The sequence below is a fragment of the Geotrypetes seraphini genome, chromosome 8, assembly GCF_902459505.1.
Source record: "Geotrypetes seraphini chromosome 8, aGeoSer1.1, whole genome shotgun sequence".
Taxonomy (NCBI): domain Eukaryota; kingdom Metazoa; phylum Chordata; class Amphibia; order Gymnophiona; family Dermophiidae; genus Geotrypetes; species Geotrypetes seraphini.
In genome coordinates, this window is record NC_047091.1 from 193,378,396 (window position 1) to 193,395,270 (window position 16,875).

A 16,875-nucleotide genomic window follows, 5' to 3' on the forward strand; every position below is an offset into this window, starting at 1 on the left:
CGTAAGGTAGCAGCGACCACCACGAGGCACTTGGTGAAGACTCGAGGTGACGATGCTAGGCCGAAGGGGAGGACACGGTATTGTAGGTGCCAGTCCCCTACCTGAAAACGCAAGAACTTGCGGTAGGCGGGGTGCACCGGGACATGTGTGTACGCCTCCTTCAGATTGAGGGAGCAGAGCCAGTCGCCCTCGTCGATCAGGGGTAGAGGGTCGTTAGGGAAAGCATCCAAAATTTTTCCCGTACCAGAAATTTGTTGAGGCGTCTCAAGTCTAGTATTGGGCGTAGGTCTCCCGTTTTTTTTCGGTACCAGGAAGTAACGGGAGTAGAAGCCTTTCCCCCGTTGATCGGGGGGAACCTCCTCCACTGCTCTCAGGCGAAGCAGGTCTCGAGCTTCGGAGAGGAGCAGGGGTAGCTGCGTCCGGTTGGGAGGGCAATTCCTTGGAGGGTTGTCTGGAGGAATGGCCCGAAAGTTGAGAGAGTATCCTGATGAGATCACGCCAAGGACCCATGCGTCCGACGTGACTTGTTCCCAGCGAGGGTAAAAGGCTTTGAGGCGACCCCCGATGGGAAGGAGACCTGGGACTATGGCGGAGGGGGCCCGCCCCCTTCTGCGTATCCGCCCCAGGCAGAGGATGCACCGGCGATGCGGGTCTGTGATGGAAAGAAGCCGCTCACACCGGGTGCACTTTTTAAAGCCGGTCAAAGGCCGGGACATAGAATCGAAAGTAGCCGCGGCTCGAGTAGCCACGCGGCCACGGGGACCCGGAAGCCTCCGGGTCGTCAAAAACGAAGCAGGAATCAAGTTGAAAGTAAAGAATTCGCGCACAGCGACTTAATTGAGAAAAAAAACAAGAAAAAATCGCGGTGCTAGAAGGCAGTTGGGGCAGAGCCTGAAAAACACGAGCTCAGCGGAAAATTTTTGAACTGGAGACCACGAGGGGATGCACCCCCTAGTGGAGCAGGAAGGCACACATGCGTGGAGCAGCAGAGCAAACTTAAATCTTCAATCAAGTTTGCTTGAAAATGCTTCCGCATCGGGGCTCCGTAGATGACGTCACCCACATGTGAGAATATCATGCCTGCTTGTCCTGGGATAAATCACTAATGTAATGTAATGTATTTTCCACTCAAAAGGCCTTGTGCAATATAGACAGAGTGAGATAGAAATCAAAAGACCTTGGGAAACCCTTAGATTGATTGTGCTTTAGACTGGATGACACACTAGTGAAAAGTTTCAGTAATATTATGGGGTTTTATATTTGGTGAGGTTTTACTATCAAAAGTCTTTGTAGTTTACCTGTGCCAGTTTGCATTTTATGCTTTGCTAGAGTGTGTTGCATGTAAGAATATTTGAGCTGCTCTGAAGAAAAGCCTGTTCCAAAGTTAATTAAGACGCCACATCTGTACTAATAACTTGTGCTTTTAATTCTATTTCTTGTCAGTCTCTGCCCTGGTGAAAAGCCCAGTGCGGACTGGAGCTGGCAGCTGGCATCTCTCCTCTTCTAACAGACTTCTTATATTTTTTTCTGCTAAACTTCTGCCTGTAAATTTCAGGTAGTAGCCAGTGTGGGCATAAGTGTATTCTTTATGCCAATGACTCTTCCTAACACGTTTTACCTCATTTTTCTACCTATTAACTAAAGTCTCCCTCCTTCATCAGTGGGAGCATTTCAATCTCAAAGGCTACACACACAGACAGGGATGAGCAAGGCCCAGGTACCAAGGCAGACTGCAGCCTCAAATATAAACCCTTTTGATTTTCAAGAACTCACAGATATTGTACACAAATATTTTGACAAGAAGGGGGGTCCATATGAGGGTAATTTTCCAGAACACACATGGCACGAGATTCAGAAACAAATGGTTTATCATTCTCAGGAGTTTAGAAAGAAAACAAATAAACGAAAGTGTCTTTTCATTCAAGGCCTCTATAGGGGAATTATTAGTATCAGACATGAAAATGCTGACTTGAACACTCAGTGCCATCAGCTGTCCAAAGACTTAGATGAAGCACAAATTAATATATCCATGCTAAGAACCCAAATTGTTCAAGCTACAAATTCCTTTTTAGCTGTAAATGAACAATTAGAAGAGGCCAAGGCAGAATTAAAGTATTTAAAGTCAAAATGTGCCTCACAGGGACAGGTTAATGCTGTCTCCTCACAGATTCTGCCGTCTGCACCAGTGCCACCTTCACCATATAATCCATGTAGTCAGTTTATAGAGAAACAGAACACAGTTTTTGTAGCAGGTCAGAGAAAAGGTAAACTAGCTACAGATGTAGAACAGGAGGAAGAACCGACAAATGAAGATGAGGAAAATTCATTACCAGGCCAGAGCAATACCAATAGTACCCCTATAAGTGACACAGCTCCAGTAACAGTAGTACTGCAGGGACATATGAAAGATAGTGACAATGAAAGAATAGTGGAGAAAGTGGGCCTTTTAACATAAATGAATGGTGCAAATGGGCTACTGACATACTGATTCACTGGGGTCTAGGGAAATACAAAAAGAACAATGCAGATTTTGATAAGCTTATGCACCTAGCCCTGGGTCCACATTATAAATTTGGATCGCTTGTTCATCCATACCAGTTTGTATAGATGGGCATCGAACAACTATTTCGATGCACACCCTGCGAGTACTTAGAACTCTTTCACCCCTGCCAATCGATACACTAGGGCAGTTTGCATATAGGGTGTGGGTAATAAATGCTATACTGCATGAACATTGGCCCAGGTCTTCAGATTATGGTCAGAGAGAACATAAAGAATTTCTATTAGAATTATTATCCCCCGAGATTACTAAACACCTTCTGTTATTTTCAGAGGACCCTAAAGCTACCCCTTTTGACACTTTACTGCTCAGGATTGGGTCTGTGTGGAAGACCCAGCCAGCTCAAATTATTTCAGTATCAGAAGCTAGGAGGTGGCATGCTGAGGGAGCACCCCAATGCATTAAAACACCACACACAGGAAATAGAGGGCATGGCAGAGGTAGTTATAGAAATTCCTCCACTTACATTCCTTTCCATGAACTCAGAGCACAGACAGAAGCATTAGAAAAAGAGAAAATTAAATGGGAACAGGATAGACATACAATGCAGATAGAATTGGACAGAGTAAAAAGTGATTTAACAGCCAGGAAAAACAGTGTTAGTGCAAAGGGCTGTCCTGACTCTGTGTCCGAATACTCAGGCCTTCACAGCCCAGCCAGACTTCTTTTACTTACCTGTGGACTCACTTTTGGAGACGCAGGATAAGGGAAAGAAGTCAGACTCAGAATTCAGCTTGAGGTATGTGGCACCTTTGATTTTGGACACTTCCGACTGCCCCAATGTTAAAACTACAATAGAGGGTCAGGATAAATTAACTTTAATTGATACAGGGGCAGAATCAGTTTTACAGATAGAGCGCCTCCTACTGGAGATCAGAAAATATGGAAATTTGTGAGATTCAGGGTCTAAATGACAAAGCTTCAAAGTGTGTATCTATCCCACAAAAGGAACAAATGAAAGACATTGTAGAGACTAATGCCTGCACGAGTGAGAATACAGACAAAGAAATAGTTGAGGTGGCTGGTCTTGCATTGGGTACAGGAATCCCAAATGCTTCTAAACCTTTGGTTCATGAGGTTATTCCTGTGCAGTTAGCCATACAGTGTTGCCTGCCAGTGCAGCTTGATCGTAGTGTAACTCACTCAGAAGCTGCAGATGTTCCTGTTTGGGCACAGGAGAAGTTAGATTGTGGGAAAAGGTACACTGAAATTTTGTTTGAGGCCGAAGATCCTCAACCACAAACACAGCATCCAGTACTTCCTCCAGCAACAGAACTAGTGCCTAAGATGGAAAGGGGTCTGAGTGGACCTATCTCTTCAGCATATGGCTCTCCAGCTTGGTCAGATGCTAAATCAGGGAGCTCCGTTAGACTCACTATAGACTCTCGGGCCCTAACTAAGATTTCAAAGCCTGTAGCACCAGTGGCAGCCTCTTACTCTGACATTACTGTGAAATTTAACCCTAAATGTGCATTTTTCTCTGTCCTAGACATAACTAATGATTTTCGGAATTTGCCCCTTGCCTCTGAATGCCAGGACACGACAGTGCAGATAGAAGACAAATCTAGTCTGCACCGCAGTGCCCATTCCTCCGAGTGCAGTGGGATCCAGGTGGCAAACATGTGGTCCAGGTCAGCCTGAATGGAACATGGACAAAGTTTGCTCTAAGTGACCTTGAGGTTGCTGCTAATTTAAAATGTTTTTTTCTTTTTCTTAGCAGCAGTTCGGATATGTACATAGCCATCCCAGACAAGTTTTGGCACAAAGATTTCTAATGTATTCCAAGGATCCTCTTTATCACTGCAGAGATAAAGACGCTCCAAAGAGACATTAGCTTTATGCCTTTTCTGAATATGAGATGGTTATGCTATGCATTATTTGTACATATATTTTACTCATGTATTCATCTTTGTTTTGGTTTTCTATAACAATGTGTTTATTTGCAGAGTTAAATTCAGCCCTGCACACTTGACAGATGGAAGAATAGCTTGTGTTTTATGTTTTGTCTGTGCCATGTAGTCTGTATTTTGTCTACTTGTTTTAATTTAGTGGGTACCCCAGGATACATAACATTGGCCATTTCTAGAGCTCTTTTCCCTTTTTTTTTTTTTTTTTAAATTACTAGCCCAATTGCACAATGTTCTTTTTACCTAGTTTTCATATCCTAAATGTAGCTTAGTTAGGGGTTATATTTTTAAGAAAAGGTTTTACTCTATACAGTGTTTATTCCGTGGTGTTCACTAGATATGATCCATTCAGTATACATTTCCGAATACATTCAGTACATAATTATGGTCTCTCTGAAGTGCCATAATATTTGTGTGCAGCACACAAAAACATATCTTTTTGGAATGTCCGATTAAGAACCTTAAGTAACTGAATATTGTCTCTCTTTTGCCATAACTAAACCAAGTAAATGCATTAATATTGTCACATGTTGCCACATTTAGTACAGGCAACCTGGTCATGTCTGTGCATACAGGGAGGGATACACCAGCTTGAAAAGAGTCCAGATATCATTCAGCAGCTGTACTCCAGTGTGATCCAAATAAGAGATAGAAAACGAGAGAGAAACCATGTTGCCTGTACTGAATGTAGAGAGAGAGAGACATTTAATCCCAAAGGTGAACACCACCAGTTTCTAGTGACTGACAGATCCTGTGCAGACATATTTCATCCCAAGTATGCATCTCACCAGTTTAAAGAGACTGTCAGTTCCTGCTGGACTAATTCATCTTCCTGCACCCTGACTGCAAAGATCTACTCCTCTACTTCCTCACACATGCTGTGAGGAACATCCCCCTCTCTCTCTTGCCGGTCTTTCTCTTCTTGCTCTCTACCTGAAGCTTGGGACATCACCCTCCACATCCCCCTTTTTCTCTCTCTCTCTCTTTCTTTGTGTGCTCTCTCTCTCATTCACAAGAACACAGAAGCAGTCTCTGTAATTGTAACTTTTATGAATCCTACTTTTCTGTAAGCCTATTTCTATAATATATTCTTTATGCAATCACCTCTGGCTGTGCTTCTCATTTGATTCTATTCCTGGTGAATCTTCGGTGAGGGAATTGAACCTGGGACCTGGCGTTTTGTAAGGGCGCCTCTAACATAACCCCTACAACCTAACTTTGTGGGGGCCACTTCAATCCTTACACATTTCAGGAAGCAGATATCATTCATGTGATATGATCCGTAAAAAGGATTTGAAGTTGCTCCAGTCAGCTCCCTGTAAATATTGTCTATTGCAACTATCTATATTGCATAAGGGGTTAACTAAAAGCATCTCAAGAGTGGTTGAATGCACCAATTTTTGTTAACCTCATTTCCACAAACAGCACTAGTTCTAAACCACAACTCACAATAATTTAACCAGAGATCTTTACTAGTTAAGATTAAACAATATCAGTACAATTAAAGTGCAAAACCAATTGGTGAAAATAAAAGTGGGTCCATCTGTTGGGTACCATTGCTGCTGTGAGCCCTGATATGATGTTTGAAGACCCCAGTGACCATTAAACCAGTACTGCAATCAGCAAGGGAGCAGCTTGCACCCAACTCACTGGAGCTCAGCCTAACCTCATGCAGAGAACGATTCAGGAGCTCAGAGACGGAAGGAATTCAAAGAGCTGGGTTGAGTTTAGGTCCAGGATCCCTTGTAACTGAGGTGACCCCAAACTTGTTGTGTTGGTGGCTTGGACAGGGTATGGCAACTTTATAATTCAGGTAGTTCACAGAGAAGGGGTGGGTCCAGGCTTTGTCAATTTAAATAGTGGGAGTGGCAACGGACTAGTTATAGGCTCCCTGGGACTTCTTGCACTTCAGGGTCGCTGTGCATTTTAGTAGCTGGGACTGTAAAAGAGGTCCCCACTTAGAAGGCGTCTCTTGAACTCAGCCCAGAGGAGATCTCTTTCACGGACTGCTCCTTTCATGAATCCATGGTTTTCCTGGGCTCTTCGGGAGAGGTAGGGTAGCACTTCATTTACTGGTCCATAGGGGACATATTTATACACAGGATACCCAGCCTGACCTGCCAGAGGAACACAAAATATGTCAAAATTAGCCATTAAGTTGGTAAATGTCCCAGGTGGTTAACATGTTAATCTAATCTGTGGTTAACATAGCTGGGCAAACCTATGTCTACTATGCTACATTCTCATGCTACACACACTATACAATGTTTGCCATCCCATGTCTACCATGCTAGGTTCTACCTTGTAACATACCATACTGTCATGTCATACTAGGTTAGCCACACTTGTATACTATGAGGATCGTAATTGAAACAGAAATACATCTAAAAACCTACCCAACTTGGCACTTGGACAACCTATGAGACAGGTAGTCTAAGTGCCGATAATCGAAATGGGTTTTTAGATGTATCCAGAGACTTTTTAGGCCTCTGAATACCTCTGTGTGCCCAGAGTTGAAAGTAGTCTTGGGGGGAGGGGGGGATAGTGAACCATAGAGAGAAGGACTCTAACCACTGCATTCATGATGGAAAATGTGAGACCACCAACCCACTCCCCCCCCCAAAAAAAAACCCCTACTGTACTGCCATATAGGTAGCACCTGCAGCCATAAGGGCTATTGGGGTTGTAGACAGATAGGTATAGTAGGTTTTAGGGAGGCTCACCATGGGAGTTGTGGTGAGATGTTTATATGGCACCCTTTTTGTGAAGTTCACAGTAGTGCCCTGTAAGGTGCCCAACTACGCTGTTGCCATGTCTGGGTGGCCAGTTCATCACTTTGCTGGCCCCTCCGACATCCAAAAGGTCTTGTTCTAGGCGTTTGGGACTTGGACGATAATGTAGTATAAAGATAGACATACTAGCAGTCTGGACGATCAAACGGCTTGATGTAGAAGTAGACGATTTTCAAAAAAGATGATCATTTTGGATGTATTTTTTGAGAATGGACTTTGGACAACTAGTGCCCTAGGCCCAAAACAGACTTAGATGTTTTGATTATGTCCCTCCACATCTACCATGCTGTGTCTGCGTATATAATACAATGTCTGCCAAGCTATGTTAACCACGCTTGTAATACAATGCTCATCATGCTATACCAGGTTATGTTATGTTGTGTTTTGCCATCCCTGTCAGACAATGTCATGCCATGCCATGTTTTTATACTAATGTATGTAAACTTGTAACCTGTTCTGAGCTCCCCTGGGACGCTATACCTGATCAGGTTCAAGGTGACCTTCAATGTTGATGTTACATTATAGCTGTTTGAGGAGGAGAGAGTTAAGAATGGAATAATAGGGAAGGAGAACAGAGGTTCTAGGATGACTCTACTGGTATAACACTCAAGATGAGTGACATTAGGAATTTCGAGTTAGTTGTCTATGGTGCGTATGCTTTCAAAGAAGAGTTTTTAATTTTTTTTCAGATTCCTAATAAATGCTATATTGGTTAACAACAAAGACATAATATGAAACAACCTCCTCAGTGAGGAAAATTGGGACATCTTCTTGATTGTTGAAACCTGAGTGAAAGACAATGGAGTCACACTTGATAGCCAGGGAGGCATATCATACCAAGCCCTATCAAAACAGGAGGAGTAGGAGCCATTATAAAATCAAGCATCACTCCAAGACTGATGGACACTATCACACTGAGTGGCATTGAATGCCTCACCTTCTCCATTTGCCACACCAGAGACTTGACCTTTGCCTTGATATACAGAACTCTAAGCTCCCCTATGAGAGCCACAGATGACCATCATCTGCAAGCTACTTAAGAACATAAGAACTGTCATAATAGGACAGTCCGAAGGTCCATGAAACCCGGTATCCTGTTCCCAACAGTGGTCAACCCAGGTCCCAAGTAGCAAACAGATTCTATGCTGCTTATCCTAGGAATAAGCAATGAATTTCCCCAAGCTATCTCAATAATAGATTATGGACTTCTCTTTTAGGAAATTATCCAAACCTTTAAACTAACAGATTTCACCACATTCTTTGGCAAGGAATTTTAGAGTTCAATTACACATTGTTTAAAGAAATATTTTCTCCAGTTTTGTTTTAAATCTACTACTTAATAGCTTCATCTCATGACCCCTAGTCCTAGTATTTTTGGAAAAAGAGTGAACAAGCTATTCACATCTACCCTTTCTACTCCACTCATTATTTTATAGACCTCTATCATATCACCCTTGAGCCATCTCTTCTCCAAGCTTTGATAAAATCTAAACACATCACATCTAGCGCACACCCTCTATTCAATTCTCTGGTCACCCAGTCAAAGAAATTGATCAGATTTGTCTGACATGACCTATTTCTAGTGAATCCATGTTGCCTCTGGTCCTGTAATCCACAGGATTCCATAAACTTGACCATTCTCTGTTTTAAAAGCATTTCCATTAATTTGTTAGCACAGAAGTCTGACTTATCGACCTGTAATTCCCTACTTCTCCCTTACTTCCACTTTTGTGGAGAGTGACCACATCTGCCTTTCTCCTGTCCTCTGGTTCCACTCTCGACTCTAGAGACTCATTGAAAAGGTCAGACAGCGGAGCTACCAGAACTTCCCCAAGTTCCTTCAGTACTCTCGGATGTACACCATCCGGCCCCATCGCTTTGTTTACCTTTATTTTAGCTAGTTCCTCACGAACACAACCCTCTGAAAATCAATCACGGTCTATTACTCCTCCATCCCTATTCACATTTGTCTTCTGCAGTCCCGCTCCCGGCGAGTCAGCCTTATGTATATCCTGTTACGTCTTATTATGTATGTAAACTTGTAACCCATTTTGAGCTCTTCTGGGAGGACAATAAATAAATAAATAAATACGTTAAAGAGGGCCTTGAATCAAATAGACTAACATTTTGCAGGAAAAAAACATCTTGGAATCTCCTGTGTAAATGGAAAAGGATAGCAACAGGAGTATACTACTGTCCACCTGGCCAAAATGAAGTCTCCCTAATTTCTGATAACATTTCTGCATCTAGCAAATTGGGTAACAACATGTGTTCTCAATTACCCTGATATTGACTGGGTAAATGGTTTATGAAATAGCTGGTTCAGGAACCAACAAGAGGGAACAATTCTAGACTCAATCCTTAGTGGAGCGTTTGTTCTGGTGCAAGAGGTGATTGCACTGGGACCACTTTAATAGTGATCATAACGATCAGATTTGATATAATCTCTGGAGTACAAGAGGAAATCCAATATATTAGCATCTAACTTTCAAAAAAGACTATGATAAAATGTGAATGAAGAAAAACACCCCAAACAGAAGCAGCTGGAAAGGTCAAAAAATTTACATCAGGTATGAATGTTATTCAAAAATACCATCCTGGAAGCTCAGACATATTCCATGTATTAAAAAAGAGAGGAAAGTAGGCCAAAAAGCAGTTGGCTTGGTTAAAAAAAAAACGAGGTGAAGGAAGTTAAAGCTAAAAGGATCCGACTGAAAAGAATAGGAAACCACGTCGAATACAAAGTGCTGATAAGGAAGGCAAAGAGGAGGAACCTTGAAAAGACTGTGTTAGAGGCAACACATATAGTAAAACTATTTTTTTTTGTTGTTTTAAAATTCTTTATTCATTTTTTAATCTTCCAACAAGTGTACAATAATCATAACGACAATTAACAAATCACTTGAAAATCTTATCATATTGTTCTTTACATAAATAAGAAATCCCTCTCTCCCTCCCAACTATTTTAAGTATATTAGAAGCAAGAAACTAGTAAAAGAATTTGTTGGACTGTTAGATGAGCAAGGGGTAAAAACAGAACACTCAGGGAAGACCAGACCATAGTGGAGAGATTAAATGAATTATTTTCACCAAGGATGATTGGCTTGGATATGTTCATTTCATATAATTACCTTCCATCATAGTTTCAAGGAATTGGGGTTAGACCAGTGGTCTCAAACTCGCAGCTCGCCAGGTATTATTTTGAGGCCCTCAGTATTATAAAGAATGATTCTTTATGGAAAACTTGTACCTTAAGTGTCTGGCAGTCACGTTCTGGAACATAGCCTCCCTCACTGCTGTAACCTCACGCAAGCGCTTTCCTGCGATTGTCCTCTCCACTCCATCTCACAATCGCGTACAGATGCAGGAAAGCGCTTGCGTGAGGTTACAGCAGTGAGACGGGAAACGTTCCAGAACGGAAGGTAACCATTGGAGGCAATGCAGCTTGTGTGTGTGTCCGGTGCTGGAGGAGACGAGAGCTGAAGGCAGTTGCGGATGCGACCGGACACTTAGGCCCTGATTCTGTATAGGACGCTCGGGAGGGGCATCCTATACAAAATCGGGCCTACACTAACCCCGATTCTGTAACCGGTGTACAGTGGCATACCTAGCATATGTAACACCCGGGGCCCATCATTTTTTGACACCCCCCATCTGTATGAAAAACAAGATTTTTAGTAACAATCCACACGTCACACATGAATACCTAGGAAAAGGCAGCATCTTACATACTGCAGTGAGCAGAACATCAATAAACCCATTGTAAAACTAAACAAGCCAGACTAATACAGATCAATCCTAACCTTCGCCTAGTATGGACTATGTCATCACAAACTAACTCCTCCCCCTTTTTCAAAACTGTAGTGTGGTTTTTAGCCACGGTGGTAACAGCTCAGATGCCAACACTAAAAAACGCTCTACAGTTTTGTAAATGGGGAGATAGAATAAAAATACGTAGACAAAGGTTAAACTGAAGCACCAAGAAACTGGACTCTGCATACAATGCAACATCACAGAAACAGCTATGCATCTCACCTAAAGCAAAAAATAAATAAATAGAATTTTTTTTCTACATTGTAAACCGCTCTGTACTTCTGTATCCGGCTGTAATCATTGGTTGCTTGTTGCAAGCATCTCGTATTCTCATTGCATGTATCTTCTTGCAAACCGCTCTGAACTTATGTATCTTGTTGTAAACCGCTCTAAACTTATGTATCTTGTTCTAAACATATGCTTCTTGCTGTAATCACCACATACTCTCATTGCATGAATCTTGTTGTAAACTGCTTTGAACTTATGGTATAGCGGTATATAAGAAATAAAATTATTATTATTATTATTATTCTCCGATTTCTGTTTTCCTCATCTTTTTGTCACTCTCTTCCTTTCATCCACTGTCTACCCTTTCTCTACCCCTTCTATATGGCATCTTCTCTCTTTTTATTCCCTTTCTAGAAACTTTATGCATTCCCCTTCCAATTCTCCCTTCACCCCCATTAGTCTGGCATCCATCTTCTTCCCTTCCCTCCTCCAATGGTCTGGTATCTCTCCTCTCTTCTTCTTCCCTTCCCTCTCCCACACGGTCTGGCATTTCACTCTCTCCTCTCCCTTTCCCCCACTTCCATCAGCATCTGCCCCCTTTCTCTCCCTCCAACCCAATTCCATGCAGTATCCTTCCCCCTTATGTCTCTTTCCCCACAATTCCATCAGCATCTGCCCCTTTCTCTCCCTCCACCATGCTTCCATTCCACCCTGACTCCCTTTCTCTCCCTCCACCACCATAATTCCATACCACCCTGACCCCCTTTCTCACTCTTCACCATGATTCCATACCAACCTGACCCCATCTCACTCTCCACAACCTTCCATACCACCCTGACCCCCTTTCTCACCCTCCACACCCTTCCATAATACCCTGACCTCCTTTCTCTCCCTTCACCACTCTACTATGCTCCTTTTTTTCTCCATACCAAATCAGCAAGGTCCCGCGATGACTGCTTCTGCTCCGGGTGGAAGAGGTAAGTGACGTCAGAGGGGGCTGTGCAGGGAGTTGTGGCAAGATCCCGCGATGACTGTGGCTATCGGTCCACCCCCTCCCCCCCGACATCACTTACCTCTTCCGGAACAGAGGCGGTAGACGGCACAGTCATCGCGGGACCTTCGTTCACTTCAGCGCGGCTGCCGACCCTTCTCTGTTATAAGTACGGCAGCCGCACTGAGGTGCCGTTTGGAGCAGCGTGGGAGGTTCCGGATCTGGCTAGCTGTGCACCCCCTTGGAACATGCACCCGGAGCGGATCGTCCTCCCCCTTGGTACGCCACTGCCGGCGTCCATTTTACAGACGCCGGTTAGAGAATCGGGTGAGAATAGACATGGCCGCTACACTTATAGCAGCAAGGGATCTCCACGATAAGTATAGCGGCCGCCTTTCTGATCGCCGGCAGGAGGGTGCCCAACCCCTCCTGCCGGAAAGCCGCACCCTCTCCGGACCCCCCCATGTTAATGCCCCCCCCCCGCGCTTCCACCCCCCCCCGATGACCCACTAACCTCCCCCCCAACTAACCTCTAAATTGTTGGCCAGACGGATGGGTCTTGTTGCCATCCACCGACAGGCCCACCTCGTCGAAATGAGGCGTGCCTGCCCCCTTCCAGGCCCATCTCCGCTAAGCCTAAGGCCTGATTGGCCCAGGCTTTAGAAGCCTGGACCAATCAGGCTTTAGGCATAGCGGGTCCGCCCATCTCCGCCCATCCCCACTAAGCCTAAGGCTCTAAGCGCCTGGGCCAATTAGGCCTTACGGTTAGTGGGGATGGGCAGACCTGCTATGCCTAAGGCCTGATTGGTCCAGGCTTCTAAAGCCTGGGCCAATCAAGCCTTAGGCTTAGCGGTGATGGGCCTGGAAGGGGGCAGGCCTGCCTCATTTCAACGAGGCGGGCCTGCCGGCTGGACGGCAGCAAGACCCATCCGTCCGGCCAACAATTTAGAGGTTAGCTGTGGGGGGAGGTTATGGGGGTCATTGGGGGTGGTGGAAGAGGGAGGCATTAGCGTGGGGGGTGCGGCATTCCGGCAGGTGGGATTGGGCACCCTCCTGCTGGCAATCAGGAGTTTCGGGGGGAGCGGCGTTCCGGCAGGAGGGGTTGGGCATCCTCCTGCCTACGATCGGACAGGCGGCCGTGGCCGCTATACTTATCACAGCAGGGAGATCCCTTGACGCGATACGTATAGCGGCCACATCTACTTACAATGTAGGCCAGCATTTTGTAAGCATCTCTTCCTCTATTAGGGAGATACGTAGGGCCACCTAAGGCCCTTAGGCGAGCTTAGCTGGTCTTGCAGGCCTCCCTAGGCTCCCGGAGGCACCTTTAATATAGGCGGCCTGCCTGGGGAGCATTTTTTTAAAAAGCGTGCATCCCAATTGGCTGATTAGACAGCTGTAGGATGCCTATAGCTGCCTAAAACCGGGACGCAGTTTACAGAATCAGGGCCTTAAGACACAAGTTTTCCATAAAGAATCATTCTTTATAATACTGAGGGCCTCAAAATAGTTGGTCCAAAATCTTGTCTCTTGCAGTTACTCTGATAAGTTTTTCACTTTCTGCATGTTGCACTGCTTTCAGCTGTGTATAGCTGAAATTATCAGAAGCAATTAAGGAAAGATTTATAAACTATAGTTTATAAATCTTTCCTTAATTGCTTCTGAAAATTTCAGATAATCCACATTTTGGATTTGTAGATACTTATCTCATGCAAAGTTGTCATTTCTTTAATAAGACATTAACTGTTTTTTTTTCTGCGGCCCTCCAAGTACCTACAAATCCAAAATGTGGCTCTGCAAAGGGTTTGAATTTGAGACCGCTGGGCTAGACTGACCTGGGGCATCCATTACAAATAACCCCTAGGCAAAAGGAGAGGTTTTGAGGCAGAAAAAAAGGATTTTGGGAAAAAACCCTTTTGCTAAAAATCTAAGATGGTCACTGCCAGAAAATTTGCACAAAAAATGGTCCGCTGGAGCTTAATTGAAAACCAAAAAATAGCAAAAAAGGGTTTTTGGTGGTGGGGGAACCTAACCATAACCCCAGAAACCCTCAAAACTGGGGTTTTCATACCCTCCCCCAATTTTCCCCATAGGGAATAATGGGAGTACTCACTGTGACTTCTGGTGTTTGTCAGCTTGTTATCAGCCTGCCTGCAGGGAAAGATTTTCTGTCTCACAAATAGCCAGCACAAGTCCATCGATGGACCCCAACCATGGACTCCCACCCCTGAAAGACCACGTGATGTGCCAGGGGGAGAAACTTCGCAGCTGCTCCCCGATACCCAGAGGGTTGGTATATGGGGGCCCCACAACCTGTGCTCAAGCCTCTGATAAATCATCAGGTGAGCAGCTTCCAGGAGAACAGATCCCAAATTCTACAGGTACTCCGAGAGATTGGTCAGGGAGCAGCAGATCACCCACGCAGGACTGTGCCCTATCCCCGGTGGAGTAAGCCCAAGAATGGAACCCCCGAACACTGCAGCTGTGCAGAAAATTTGAAGATCAAGCCTTAGGCTTAGCGGTGATGGGCCTGGAAGGGGGCAGGCCCGTCTCATTTCGACGAGGCAGGCCTGCCGGCTGGACGGCAGCAAGACCCATCCGTCCGGCCAACAATTTAAAGGTTAGCTGTGGGGGGAGGTTATGGGGGTCATTGGGGGTAGTGGAAGCGGGGAGGCATTAGCGTGGGGGGTGCGGCATTCCGGCAGGTGGGAATGCCCAAACAACAAAAAGAAGCAGAGTAGATCAGAACACACCTTCTGAGTTCGCTTGCAGAAGGAAAAAAACTGAAGAGGACACTGTTCTGCACTCCAGACTGGGAGGAGGTCAGAGTTTTGGAGATTCATGACGAATGGGAAGCAACAGCCACTGTACAGAATCCTATGTCATCGCTGCTGAATGAATGAAGTCTTACTACTACTACGATTTATCATTTCTATAGTGCTGCAAGGTGTACGTAACGCTGTACATTTAACATACAGTCCTTGCTCAGAAGAGCTGACAATCTAATTTGACAGACAGGACATCTCAGGGTTGGGGGAGATTATGGTAGAGGAAATGGTACAGTGGGTTTAGGTATCCGACAGCAGTGAGTAGGAGTTAAAAGTTGAAAGAAGTTTAAAAAAAGTGGGCTTATATCTTAGATTTGAATACTGCTAGGGATGGAGCAAGCCGTATCACTTCAGACAGCCTGTTCCAGGCATTCGGTGTGGCAAGAAAGAAGCGACGGAGTCTGGAGTTGGCAGTGGAGGAGAAGGGTACAGATGAGAGGGGCTTGCCAGATGAACGGAATCCACAGGGAGGAGTATAGGGGGAGATAAGTGAAGAGAGATATTGGGGGCCTTATTTATTTATTTAAAATATTTATATCCCACAAATCCAACAATGATAAGCGGGTTCCAAAATTACATACATAATCAAAAAAACAAAAAACACTTGTAAGTCAGTAAGAGGAGTTTGAACTGTATTTGGAAATGGATGGGGAGCCAATGAAGTGACTTGAGGAGAGGGGTAATGTGAGAATTGCGGCTCTCACGGAATATGAGTCGGGTAGCAGATTGAAGAGGTGAGAGACAGGTGCACCAGAGGCCTGAGAGAAGTACAATGCAGTGATGAGAGCATGGATAAGAACAATCAAACTTGTCTATAAGGTTGAGAAATATGATCATGTCACTCTTCTGCAACAAGTTCACCCACCGCATCCCCTATAAAACTTTAATGCTGGTCTTTAAAATCAAACTTTCGCGTCTCCCATCTTTTCTTGATAAACTCATCATTCCCTTTTGCCCTTCCCGGACCCTTAGATCGGCTGATCAGAATTTACTGACCATAACTTCCATCAAAGATTCTACTACACTAGAAAAACTAATTTTTCCGTTGTAGGCATCTTAACTCCACCTCGAAAATTCACTCGACAAATTCAAGACTAAACTAAAAATGTTCTTATTCCTAGACGCAAACCATAGTGTCTAAATATTTCTTTTCCAACAGCTATCAAAATAAACACAAAACGCTTTTAAGAAGCGATCCCCATTCCTGGTGTTTTATCCTCCCTCCCTTCCCTTTAATTAATTTGCTTTTAATGATGCAATTATTAACTTTCCCCTCCCCCTTTCCCCTCAAGCTCATGTTCGTATTTGTAATTTGTTTACTTAATGTTCAAATTTCCCCCCTTACAAAAATTTATTTTAACATTTCATTTTTAGCATTGTAAACCGGCCAGGTGCACGTCGATGGTCGTTATATTAAAATTAATTAACTTGAAACTTGTTCAGAGAGGAGAGGTTGGATTTTGATAATATTATAGAGGAGGAAGCAACAGGTTTTGGCGGTTTGTTGAATCTGAGCAGAGGAGAGAGAGGAGTCAAAGATCACCCCAAGGTTACAAGCCGACGAGACAGGGAGGAGGATAGTGTCATCCATAGAAATAAATAGAGAACAGTGAGGGGGGGAGGTGAGTTTAGGTGGAAAGATAAGGAGTTCAGTTTTTTTTTAAAATAATTTTTATTGGACAAAACAGCCAGCACCATAACAAGAAATCATAGGCTACAGCACAACAGTATGAATGAACAAACAACAAGAACAAAA

The 16,875-nt window shown here is 44.1% G+C and overlaps 1 protein-coding gene across 2 annotated transcripts in view; it reads right to left on the bottom strand.

Annotated features, from left to right (window-relative positions):
- Nucleotides 1-5,916: 5,916 nt before the first annotated feature.
- Nucleotides 5,917-16,875, bottom strand: part of LOC117364804 (proline dehydrogenase 1, mitochondrial-like) — a 157,187-nt gene continuing 146,228 nt past the window's right edge. For both annotated transcript variants that reach the window (XM_033954437.1, XM_033954436.1), the window contains one exon: nucleotides 5,917-6,584. In XM_033954437.1, the coding sequence (XP_033810328.1) occupies nucleotides 6,394-6,584 (191 nt within the window). In that variant the 3' untranslated portion in view covers nucleotides 5,917-6,393. The remainder of the gene's footprint in view (nucleotides 6,585-16,875) is intronic.